Source organism: Jatropha curcas, chromosome 7 (genome assembly GCF_041381405.1).
Source record: "Jatropha curcas cultivar XTBG-Jc1 chromosome 7, XTBG_Jcur_1.0, whole genome shotgun sequence".
NCBI classification, from domain to species: Eukaryota; Viridiplantae; Streptophyta; class Magnoliopsida; order Malpighiales; family Euphorbiaceae; genus Jatropha; species Jatropha curcas.
Window position 1 is genome coordinate 10,387,211 of NC_143157.1, and position 12,277 is coordinate 10,399,487.

The 12,277-nt window shown below is 42.3% G+C and overlaps 1 protein-coding gene across 1 annotated transcript; it reads right to left on the reverse strand.

Annotated features, from left to right (window-relative positions):
* Positions 1–925: 925 nt before the first annotated feature.
* Positions 926–10,757, reverse strand: LOC149494686 (protein MAINTENANCE OF MERISTEMS-like). The gene is made up of 4 exons (XM_089724536.1): positions 2,281–10,757; positions 2,029–2,202; positions 1,279–1,959; positions 926–1,197 (listed from the first exon to the last, which is right to left on the reverse strand). The coding sequence occupies exons 1-3, from the start codon at positions 2,926–2,928 to the stop codon at positions 1,624–1,626; spliced, it is 1,158 nt and encodes a 385-aa protein (XP_089580662.1). The 5' UTR covers positions 2,929–10,757; the 3' UTR covers positions 926–1,197; positions 1,279–1,623.
* Positions 10,758–12,277: the final 1,520 nt, after the last annotated feature.

A 12,277-nucleotide genomic window follows, 5' to 3' on the forward strand; every position in this document is an offset into this window, starting at 1 on the left:
AGGCCAAAAAAAAAAATGATAATAAGAGAAGTACCTGGAGAATAATAGGAGAAACCGTCCAATCCTCGAAGCCTAAAGCAGCTCTGTCAAGGCTCCTGATAGTTTCTGCCAGCACAATACCACCTATGCAACCCATATCATCCATCTGCCGAACCATGGGACAAAGTCGCAAATCCCCGTAACCTGGATCCTTGTTGAACAAGAAACCAGCCAATAAGCAAAAAACCAAGGCCCGCATTCTCAGCCTCATCCGGTCCGAGTCGTCTGAACGGACCTCTGAAAACTCATCAATCAGGGGCAGCAGAATTGCTTTCTGATCACCAACAATCATGGCCCTAGCTTGTGGTCGACCGAACTGAAATAGACTTTCAAACAACCGAACATACCCAATCTTGACCTCGTGCCTGACCAAAGGGGCATTGGGGTCACACCCTATGATAGCACAGAATTCCTCAAAAAGAGGACACATCTCCTCCATCATGGCTCCAAACCGGAACACATGGGCCTCAGGGTCCCAAAGTCTGATGCAGGCCCATAAAAAGTTCCAATCGATTACTACCCCCCTAAGGGTAACGATAGGAGAGAGACCGTACCTCCCCAAGTTGATCTTTTCGACTTTGGAGAGACTCCTAATCCAGCTGTGCATGCTGTGAGTAAAAAAGGGATTCATTCTTTGAAATTAAGAAGAAGAGAGAAAAGAAAGGATGAGTGAAGAACCAAACAAAAAAACTAGTTTTTATAGAAAAATGCGCCAAACGATGGCGGCAGCAGCCGCCGAAGTGCCGCTAAATGATGGCGACAGCAACCGCCAAACAACAGCGGCAGCGACCGCCTACAGTGGGGGCCACACGAAAAAAAAAAAAAAAAAAAAAAAAAGAGAGAGAGGGTAAATAAATAAACAAACAAAAAATAAAGTACGGTGAAACCCCATTTTCATTTTAAGCATGCATACATATTTTCAGTACTAGCTGATTACAGGTACGAATGACATTCAGTACAGAAATACAGTCAGAATTCGGTACAGAAGTACAGTAAAAGTTCAGTACAAAGGAAAATAAAAATCCAGCAACCATGGCTTCAGCGACGGGGCCTCCTCCCCCTTCGATCATCAAAGGCCATCTGAGTCCAGGCCGTAGTTAGTTCCTGCTGCATCCCAAGAATCAGCTCCATCATCTGATTGACCAGCCCGACAGGAACCTGAAAATCATACAAAGGAAGATACGAGTCAATATCAAATCTCTTATAAATCATTTTTGTGAGAGATATATCAGGTTTTACCTCGGTGATGTCCTCGGAAGGAAGAGTCGAATGATCCACAATCTCCAGGCCAACCTCTCGAAAAGACGGAGGGCTGTCAGGAACATAGTAAGGAATATTGTATGGCAGACGTAGATTGACCAGGTCTGAATGAAGTGGCCCGGTAGACTCCAAAATAGCCCGGGGAGCCCTAGAAGGACCGGTCGATTGGCTAGGACCGGCCGATCGGCTAGGCCCGGCCTGTGATGGACCCTCAACCGGGGTGGAAAAAGTGGGATCAATCGTGGGCCTCCTCCTTGGAGTCCTAGTCGAGGGGCCCGAAGCCCGAGAAGAACGAGTGCCAAGTGGCTGAGAAGGCGCCAATCTCTAGAAACTATCAAGCCGGGATCCGATGGGTTGCATCAGGAAAATTCTACAGAACTCATCATAATCTCCCTCCAGGATGAACTCCACATGCGGAATACCCTCAGTATGAGCGTCGGTCAACGTCATATGTTTGCTCGCTCGCATGTCTTCAGGAGGGGAATAAGGAATAGAGCGGCAGCCTCTTATTTGAATGTTTACTCTCTCACCTAAGTAATATCGCCTCAGGATGGGGTGCGACAGGACCACCCTCCGCCGAGACAAGGCATCCGACCGCTGGAATTGGGGATTAGCTTGAATCCAGCTCTGCAGGCAGGAAATCATTGCCCCTATCTCCACCTATGAAAATTGCAATTATGTTAATAAATCCTTTTTATCCAACATATTTGAGAATCACTAAGCACATACCTGCTCCAATTTACAAGTATCAAAAAAGGCTCTCAAATCCTTTAGCGATTTCTTGTGTTGAACAGTATGAAGATTTGATCGGTACCATCTCCAAGCCAAAGGTACCAGCCCCAATCTGAGATCAGCATGAACCTGCTCTGGGCGAGTGAAAGGAAAATACTCATATGCCCAAGACTGCAAAAAAAAACAAAGAAGAAAGTTAATAAAAAAAAAAACACAAAAAAAAAGAAGGGAGAACGGCCTTTACATTACCTCCCAGAAGTAGTAAGTCCCACTGAGTTTACAATGGCCCCGACTCAGATCACACATGTCATCATACATGCGGCTCAGAATAGCACCAGCCCAGTCGTACTCCTTGAGATGAGCGAGATTTTCTAAACTCTTCAAGATAGAAGGGTTAAAACTCTCCTTCCTGTTGGACCAGAAGGTCGAAGCAAACAACAGCAACAAGGTGAACCTAGCTGCCTGAGTAGCCGTCAGCTCTCCCCGCCTGTATTTAGCATAAGTGTTGGGGGCCTGAAGGTATAGCCAGCGTCTAGAGACGCTCAAAGGCGGAGTAGCGGAGTTTGGCCCGACGATCCGAGGCAGGTCTATCCCGATCAGCTCCACCATCTGGTCAGGGGAAATCTCTGTCCTCCAGTCGTCATATAATTCGATCGGTCGAGTGCCAAACGGGATTCCGGAAATCACTGAAAAATCTACAGGGGTCATTGTCAACTCGCCCCAAGAAAAATGGAAAGTATTAGTGGTGTCCCACCATCTCTCGGCCAAAGCACACAGTAACTCCTTGTGACTGATCCGGCCCATGTCCTGGTGCCTCAGGTAACCTAAATGGGACGGACTGATAATCGCCCCAATCGGATGTTCAGGATCAAATATCTCGAGCGGGATTTCAGACATGGAGGTCTCACCCACATCCACTTTGATATAAGGGTCCTGAAACGGTAAAGCAATCTAAGAGTTATTCCTCGGTTCCTTACTAAGGATAATATCTTAGTTTCACCCTAGCATGCATACTAATAAAAGCAGTATGCCAAAAAATTATCACAGTCCGGCCACGGACGCCCACAAAAATCACAATTCGGCCACAGAGGCCCACAATTCACTATTCGGCCACAGAGGCCCAACAATTCACATTCACGCCATAGAGGCCCGAAAGTTCACAATCCGGCCACGGAGGCCCAAAAATTCACAATCAGGCTAAGGAGGTCCGCAAATTGATAACCCGGCCACGAAGGCCCGAATATCCCTAGTGCAATCCAAGGCTCAAAAAAAAAAAAATTGCAAACAAAGGGGAGCAAAAAGGGGCTTACCTAGGCGAAGATGCCAGTTACGGAGGCATGAGTATCAGAATCCACTGTGAGATTGACTTCTTCAAGAGAAATGCCTAGAGAACCCAGAAAATCCTCACCGCTGAGATCCGAGGAAGCCATGGAGAGAAGAAGCTTCAAGCCTTGAAGGTTGAGAGAATTTGAAGAAAGCTTTGTAACTTGAAAAGCTTAGAATGAATGAAAATGAAAAATTCAAGCTATTTATAAGCAAATGGCTAAAGCACGGGTCTTCTAGACGCGTCCGATTTTCGCCTTCAAAATTTGTGTTTCAGCTAACCACTGACTCCCATAAATCATTTTTATGGTCGCCGGTGGGGGGCAACTGTGAATACTAAAATTTTGAGGCTCGAAAAGCCTATTTTTCTGGACTACGGACAGTCCGACCGGACCAAAGGCCATTTCAGAAAATCACCGAAAATATGCCAATATGGTACTTAAAATGTCCGAAATGTCGCAACGATCACGGAACAGGTCCCGGAATATTTTTTGGAGACCCGAAACTCCCGAAAACTCCTCCGGAGTGAAAAAGCCCAAGTAACCGCGGCCGAGCACGGTGGCTCCGGCCACCGTGGCACCTGCCACCGGCACTGGCGGCACATGCCGCCGGACCGCCGGCGACCCATTTTTTGCCTATAAAAGGCCACTTGCCTCTTCAATTTTGACACCCCTGTCTGTGTTGACGGACGATCTTCCTCCCTCCCACGCTCCTTGCGATTTCTTTACCGCTTTTTGCATTTAATTTAATTTTTATTGCATTTTTATTGTGATACTTGGACACTAAAATTAAACAAAATAAAATTAATTAATATTTCCTAAACGAGGAGCTTAATCTGGAGCTAAGAAGCGGCCGTCGATTAAATCAGGTACACAAACGAAACTCTGCTCATTTAATTTTAGCACTTCATGCATATTTCTCTTCTACTCTTAATAATTCTACAACTGCATAAATGCATTCACGTCATCATTTAGACAAATAAACTGTCTTAATTAAACACGATTAAGCTTAAATGTCCGGTTAATTAATAAACGTGGCGTTAAAGCTTAAATCCGACAATATTGGCTAAAATGCCTAGTTAATCAATAACTACGGTGTAATTGCCTTTATTTCGAACACTTCGCCTAAAGGTCCAATTAATCAATAATTGTGGCTAAAAGCCTTAATCAATCGCGTTTTGGCAACAAATTGCCTACAGTTTAATCAATCACATTTTGGCAACAAATTGCCTACGGTTTAATCAATTTTGGTAAACAAATTGCCTATAAATTAGATTAACCACTGTCTAGCGACAAATCCCTTAAATCGAACTTTTTAGCAAAATGCCTTAAATTAATCAATCTTTTGGCCAAAGGCCTTAAAATCAATCAATTCTGGCGACAATCGCCCAATCAACACTTTTGGCAAACAAATTGCCTAAATCAACTCATTTCGGCCAAAGGCCCTAAAATCAACCATTTTGGCGACAATCGCCTAAATTACACATTTTAGCAAACGAATTGCTTAAATCAACACTTTTTGGCCAAAGGCCTTAAAATCAATCATTTTGGCGACAATCGCCCAATCAACACTTTTGGCAAACAGATTGCCTAAATCAACACATTTTGGCTAAAAGCTTTAAAATCAATCATTTTGGCGACAATCGCCCAATCACATGATTTTGGCAAACAGATTGCCTAAATCAACACATTTTGGCTAAAAGCCTTAAAATCAATCATTTCGGCAATAATAAGCCCAAACATCAATTTTGGCAATAATAAGCCCAAATATCAATTTTGGCGACAAATCGCCCGACAACCGTTTTTGGCACAAATGCCTTAAAACCAACTTTTTTGGCGACGAACGCCTAATCGAATCAATCGATCCTTTGGCAAAATGCCTAAACAAACATGCACAAAGCGTACACACACTCATGCATTAAGCATACACCTTTAAAGCCCTTCAAAGAAGGCCTATCGAACTACGTTGACTTTGATCTTCCATTCCAACGGAAGTACGTAGGCACGTTAGGGATTTAACCCCGAGCGGCAAGTCGAAATCACATGAACATTTTCATTGGTCCAATTACCTTGCAAAGCATTCATTCTTTTGGTTAGTTGATCAGCATGACATGGTCTCGGGATCCACCTCGGGTTCGTAGATTGTGCCTTAAACATTGGGATAATTAATCTAGCAACTAGGTTAATTAAAATTGGAGTCACATAGGGTTTTTTCCTAGTTTACCCTAAAATAATTAAACAAGGTGGCGACTCACACACTCACGTGCATTTCTGCCCTTTAGTCATATTCATTATATGCCTAGTAGCCGGGGTAAGGGGTTCACAGGATGCAGCAAGAACTTTCTTCGTCTTGGACTCTGAGGGCCTTTGATGATCAGAGGAGGAGGAGGCCCCGCCGCTGATGCCATGGTTGCTAGATTTTTCCTGTGTTTTTTTTCTGTATTTTTGTACTGAACTTTGACTATACCTGCACTTGGTTAGTACTGAAAATTTACATGTATGCATGTTTATTCACTTTAATTAAGAAAGAACAGAATTTCTCCTTTTAATTTTCAATTTCTGACTTTTCCTTGATTTTTCCTCTCCTTTTCAATAAGGGCGGTTGTTTTTCCCTTATTTTGACTTTTATTCGGGACTTTGACTTTGGATTTTGGGTTTATGTTTTGTTTTTTTTTTTTGGACTTGGACTTAGACTTCATTATTTATTTATTTTTCTTGGACTCTTTTGCTTTCTGCTTGACTTCGGACTGTTTGACTTTATTGCTTTAATTGGGAATGTCATTTGACTTTTAAGCTTTCCGAGCATTTTCCAACTTTATTTATTTAAGCTCTAATTTTTGCCTAAGCCGCCCTTTCAGGTTTTCAACTTAGCGAGCTGCCCATTTTTGCCTAAGCCGCCCTTTTCGGGTTTTCAACTTAGCGGGCCCCGACTTTTGCCTAAGCCGCCCTTTTCGGGTTTTCGACTTAGCGGGTTTTTCTTTTTTTTTTTCACTTTTTTTTCACTTTTTTTTTCTTTCCTCTTTTTTTATTTGGCAAAGAAGAATGAATTATGAAATGATTTTTTTCATTAATGTTTAGACCGCGCCCAAAGAGGGCTGCCTACATATCTCCGATACACAATTTCTTTTTTCTGAGGAGAATCAGGTCTAATGTAGCTCTTTTTACATTATGCAATGCTTATTATACAAAATATCTTTTTAACTGATCTAAATTACATGGATTAGTGAATTCCAAACCATCCAAATCAGTCAAAATGACGGCTCCGCCAGACAATATTTTGCTTCAACACATAGGGTCCAGCCCAATGAGGACGAAACTTCCCACGTGGGTCTATGATTGGCTGTCTAATTTCCTTCAGGACCAAATAACCTTCTTCCAGTTTTCGGTCTTTGACCTTCTTATTAAAATGTCGTGCCATTCTTCTCTGGTAAACTTGAGTTTGGTGGATCGCTTGCAATCATTTTTCATCCATACCCAAGAGTTGCAAATGATAATTCTTAGCCCAATCTGCTTCGCTGATCTGGCTTTCCCGGATAATCCTCGCCGACTGAACTTCCAGCTCAATAGGCAACACTGCTTCCATACCATACACTAAGGAATACGGAGTTGCTCCAGTGGGCGTTTTGATTGAAGTCCTATATCCCCATAGGGCATTCGGTAACTGTTCATGCGAAGCTTTATGCTTTTGAACTGTCTTTTGTAAAATGACCTTTATAGCCTTATTTGCAGCCTCTACAGCCCCATTTGTTTGTGGCTGATAGGGTGAAGACTTGTGATGCTGAATCTTCTTTTGCTTCAGCAGGTCAAAAAATTTACTTTGAAAGTGGGACCCGTTATCAGTAATGATCTCGAATGGCGTTCCGTACCGACAAAGGATGTTAGTACGAACGAACTGTGCTGCCTTCTTGGCATTCAAAACCGAATAAGAGGCTGCCTCAATCCACTTAGTGAAATAATCAACAGCAACCAGGATAAATTGATGACCATTGGAAGCCTTTGGGTGGATTTTTCCGATCACGTCTATGCCCCAAGTTGCGAAAGGCCATGGTGAAGTAATAGGATTCAAATTGACCGGAGGCTGTCTTTGCAGCTTAGCAAAAATTTGACATTCATGGCACTAATGCTCGTGCCTCACGCAGTCTGCATTCATGGTTGACCAGTAATAACCCAGGTTCACGATTTTCCGAGCCAAGGCTATCCCATGCATGTGTGGACCAGACTCCCCATTATGTAAGGAATCCATGATGGTTTGAGCTTCTCCCTCATCAACGCACCTTAGGTGCAGGCCATTCCAACTTCTTTTATACAGAACTCCCCCAGTAAGGAAATATCCGGATGCTAACTGTCTCAATGACCGTTGATCAGTCTTGGTGGATCCCTCCGGGTAGGCTTCATTCTGAAGATAATTCTGTATATCCCAATACCAGGGCTTGTCATCCACCAAATTCATGATATGTGCTGGCTGTTTCTGTAGCCGAACTGTCAGAGGTCGAATGACTTGGTCTCCCCCTACATTAATCATAGAGGCCAAAGTGGCCAGAGCATCAGTAAACTGATTTTTGGCTCGCGGCAAGTAGTGAAGGATAAATGCTCAAATTGCTGAGCCAATTCGTCCAAGCGTTGTAGGTAAGGAACCAAACGCTCTTCCTTAATTTTCCATTTTCTCAAAGCTTGGGAGACTATTAAATTGGAATCCCCGAAAACCTTGAGGACCTTTATTTCCTTTTCCAGGGCTGCGTCTAACCCCTTTATGCAAGCTTCATACTCGGCTTCATTGTTGGTGCAGTCGAAATCTAATTTGACTGCGATTGGGACGTATTCTCCACAAGGAGTTTTGAATACGACTCCAACCCCATTTCCATGGTAGTTTGAAGCTCCATCGAAGTACATTTCCCAGACTTCACTTTCCAAGCTCAACAAGTCTTCATCAGGAAATTCTACCTCCGGCATTTGGTCTTCGACCGGTAATTCCGCTAATTGATCAGCCAAGGCTCCGCCTTTCACTGCCTTTCGTTGTACAAATTTTAAATCATAGGCTGCGAGCACCGACACCCACTTAGCCATCTTACTGTCAAGAACCGGCCTCTCCATAAGGAATTTCAAGGGGTTCAATTTAGAAATAACGTATGTGGTGTAGGACGAGAGGTAGTGTTGCAGCTTTGTACAAGACCAAACTAGAGCCAGACACAACTTCTCTATCTTATTGTATTTTAGCTCATAGTCTAGCATTCTTTTGCTGAGGTAATACACGACATTTTCTACCCTTGTATCTTCTGCTTGTTGAGCTAGCATTGCACCCATCGCTTCTTCTGTCACTAATAGGTACAATAGCAAAGGCTTTCCTAGCCTTGGTGGCTGTAAAACCGGCGGGGATAACAGATATTGCTTGACTTGGTCAAAAGCTTTCTGACAATCCTCATTCCATTTGATGGCTACTCCTTTCCTGAGTAATTTGAAAATCGGACCACAAGTATTGGCCAATTGATTGATGAACCGGCTGATGTACTATAGCCTTCCCAGGAAACCCCGAACTTCTTTTTTCGTCTTCGGTGCTGGCATTTCCAGAATGGCTTTGGCTTTTGAAGGGTCAATCTCTATGCCCTTCCGACTGACCATATGCCCCAGAAATACTCCGAATGTCGCTCCAAACAGACATTTCGCTAGGTTGAGATTTAAATTGTACTTTCGAAGTCTACGGAAGAACTTCTCAAGTGCTGTTGTATGTTCTTTAGCTGTTTTTGATTTAACGACCATATCGTCGACATACACTTCTACTTCTTTGTGAATCATGTCATGGAAGATGGTCGTTGCCATTCTTTGATAGGTTGCCCCGGCATTTTTGAGCCCAAAAGGCATAACCCTGTAGCAGTAGGTTCCCCACTCCGTGATGAATGTCGTTTTCTCTTTGTCTGGCAAATGCATCATTATTTGATTGTATCCGACAGCAAGATCGGTCAAGGAGACCATCTCGTGTCCAGCCATTCGGTCCACCAACAAGTCAATATGCGGCAGGTGTGAATACTCAAATTTTGAGGCTCAAAAAGCCAGTTTTCCCGGACTGCAAACAGCCCGGCCGGACCGGAGGTCATTTTGGAAATTTACCGGAAGTATGCCAATATGGTACTTAAAACGTCCGGGACGTCGCGAGGATCACGGAACTGGTCCCGGAATATTTTTTGGAGGTCCAGAACGAAAAATGCCTCCGGAACGAAAAATGGCAATCAGACAGGGTCCGGCGGTCCTGACCGCCTTGCACGGCGATTTTGACCGCCCTCCAGGGGGGTCAGACCCGCCCTCCAGCCCGAATTTCCCTATAAATTGGCCCCGAAGCCCTCAGTTTTACTCACTCAGTCTGTGTTGACGGACGCTCCTTCTCTCCTACGATCCTTGCTATTCTTTACTACTTTTCTGCATTTTTAATTTAGCTTTTATCGCTTTCTTGCTTTGTTAATTAGTCACCTAAATTAAATTAAATTAATTAATATTCCCTAAACGAGGAGCTTAATCCGGAGATTTTCAAGTTGAAGCTAAGAAGCGGCCGTCGATTAAATCAGGTAAACAACGAAACTCTGCTTATTTAATTTTAGCACTTCATGCATGCTTCTCTTCTACACCTAATAACTCTACAACTGCATAAATGCATTCATATCATCAACTAGGCAAATAAACTGCCTCAATTAAAAATGATTAAGCTTAAATACCCGGTTAATTAATAATCGTGGTATTAAAGCCTAAATCCGACAATATTGGTATAATCGCCTTTATTTCGAATAGCCTTAATTGAACACGTTTGTCTTGGCAATAAATTGCCTACATTGCAATTCAATTGATCACTTTTGGCAAACAAATTGCCTATAAGTAGGTTAATCATTTTTAGTGACAAATCGCTTAAATCAAAGCTTTGGCAAAATGCCTTGAATAAATCAATCAATTTTGGCGTTAGTCGCCCAATCCACATTTTTTGGCAAACAAATTGCCTAAATCAACATCTTTTGGCTAAAAGCCTTCAAATAATCATTTTGGCGACAATCGCCTAAATAATCATCTTTTGGCAAACAAATTGCCTAAATCAACATCTTTTGGCTAAAAGCCTTCAAATAATCAATTTTGACGACAATCGCCTAAATAATCATCTTTTGGCAACAATTGCCTAAATCAACACTTTTGGCTAAAAGCCTTCAAATCAACACCTTTTGGCTAAAAGCCTTAAATCAATCATTTTGGCGACAATCGCCTAAATAATCATCTTTTGGCAAACAAATTGCCTAAATCACAAAACTCAATCATCTTTTGGCAAACAAATTGCCTAAATCACAAAACTCTTTGGCTAAAAGCCTTAATCCATTTTTTGGCAAACAAATTGCTCAATCAATTCATCAATTTTGGCAACAATAAGCCCAATCAAACACTTCTTTTTGGCAACAATAAGCCCAATCAAACACTTCCTTTTGGCAACAAATGCCTAATCAAATCAATCAATGTTTTGGCAAAATGCCCAAATTGTGAACTTTTGAGCCTCTGTGGCCAAATTGAGAATTTTTCGGGCCTTAGGGGCCAAAAACGGGAGTTTTTGGGCCTTTGGGGCCAAATTGGGAATTGTTTTGGGCCTTTGGCCAAATTGAGGGTTTTTGGGCCTTAGTGGCCAAATGTGAATTTTTAGGCCTCTGTGGCCAAATTGAAAATTTTCGGGCCTTAGGGGCCAAATTGTGATTTTCCAGTTTTTGAAATGGAATGTTCTTTTTAATGAGATGATATGTCATGAATGCACACAACATCACGTCATACTCCGTTTAATGATATGATTTGTATCATTGGGTGCATACAGTCCTAAAGGATAAGTACTATAGGCTATGACACAAATAGAGAATTGGCTTATAAAGGGACCCTTGAACCTTGAGCATGGATATACCTAACCACATGTGAAACAAAGAGTTTCGCGTGGGTCCAACGGTACGCATACCCATGGGCCACCCCCAAAAGGATTAGGGGCGGTTTGCGGTAACAGGGAGGACGCTTTGGCTGTCCGTCGACATAATCAAAGAGACCTGCCGATCAGCGCTACTTGCTATCCAGACTCAGAAGTTTGAACAGAAAGAGAAGAAATTCGTTTGAAATTCATTTTTTATGCAATGGAGAAAAAGATTCTCAATCGTGCAAATAAATCAACAAATTTAAATGTCTTAATCAAATTTGTCAATTAGGTTCAAATCTCCTCATCAAGTATTCTTAAAGAAAGAACACTTGATTCATGCTAGGGTACCCTGCAAAACAAAGCATAGTAACATAAAACCCTAAAGAAGGGTTGGTTAGTTTACACAGCGATTGTAGTCCACTTTATGTAAAACGATTGCATCATTCCCCAGTGACGTCGCCAAACTATGAACCCCTCCCCAAAACATCAATGCAATGAGAATGCATGTGACTAAGGAAGAAATGCACGTGATGTGTGAGTCGCCACCTTGTTTAATTATTTTAGGGTAAACTAGGAAAAAACCCTAAGTGACTCCAATTTTAATTAACCTATTTACTAGATTAATTACCCAATGGTTAAGGCATGGTGTGCAAAGCCGAGATGGATCCCGAGACTATGTCATGCTGATGAACTAACCATGAATGAATACTTTGCAGGGTAAAATGAAATAATTGGACCAAATAAAATGCTTATGTGATTTCGACTTGCCGCTCAGGGTTAAATCTCAAACGTGCCTACGTACTTCCGTTTGAATGGAAGATCAAAGTCAACGTAGTTCGATAGGCCTTCTTTGAAGGGCTTTGAATGGGTATGCTTTATGCATGAGTGTGTGTATGCTTTGTGCATTTTGCTTAGGCATTTGATGCCAAAAACGTTGATTTTAAGGCATTTGATGCCAAAATGTTGATTTTAAGGCATTTGATGCCAAAAATGTTGATTTAGACAATTGTTG

Excerpts from the sequence above, each read along its gene's own strand:
- LOC149494686 (XM_089724536.1), bottom strand. The coding sequence starts at position 2,928 with ATGTCTGAAATCCCGCTCGAGATATTTGATCCTGAACATCCGATTGGG. Across the intron at positions 2,203-2,280 it reads GGACTTACTACTTCTGGGAG|TCTTGGGCATATGAGTATTT; the intron begins GTAATGTAAAGG and ends TTTTTTTTGCAG. Across the intron at positions 1,960-2,028 it reads ATACTTGTAAATTGGAGCAG|GTGGAGATAGGGGCAATGAT; the intron begins GTATGTGCTTAG and ends CAATTTTCATAG.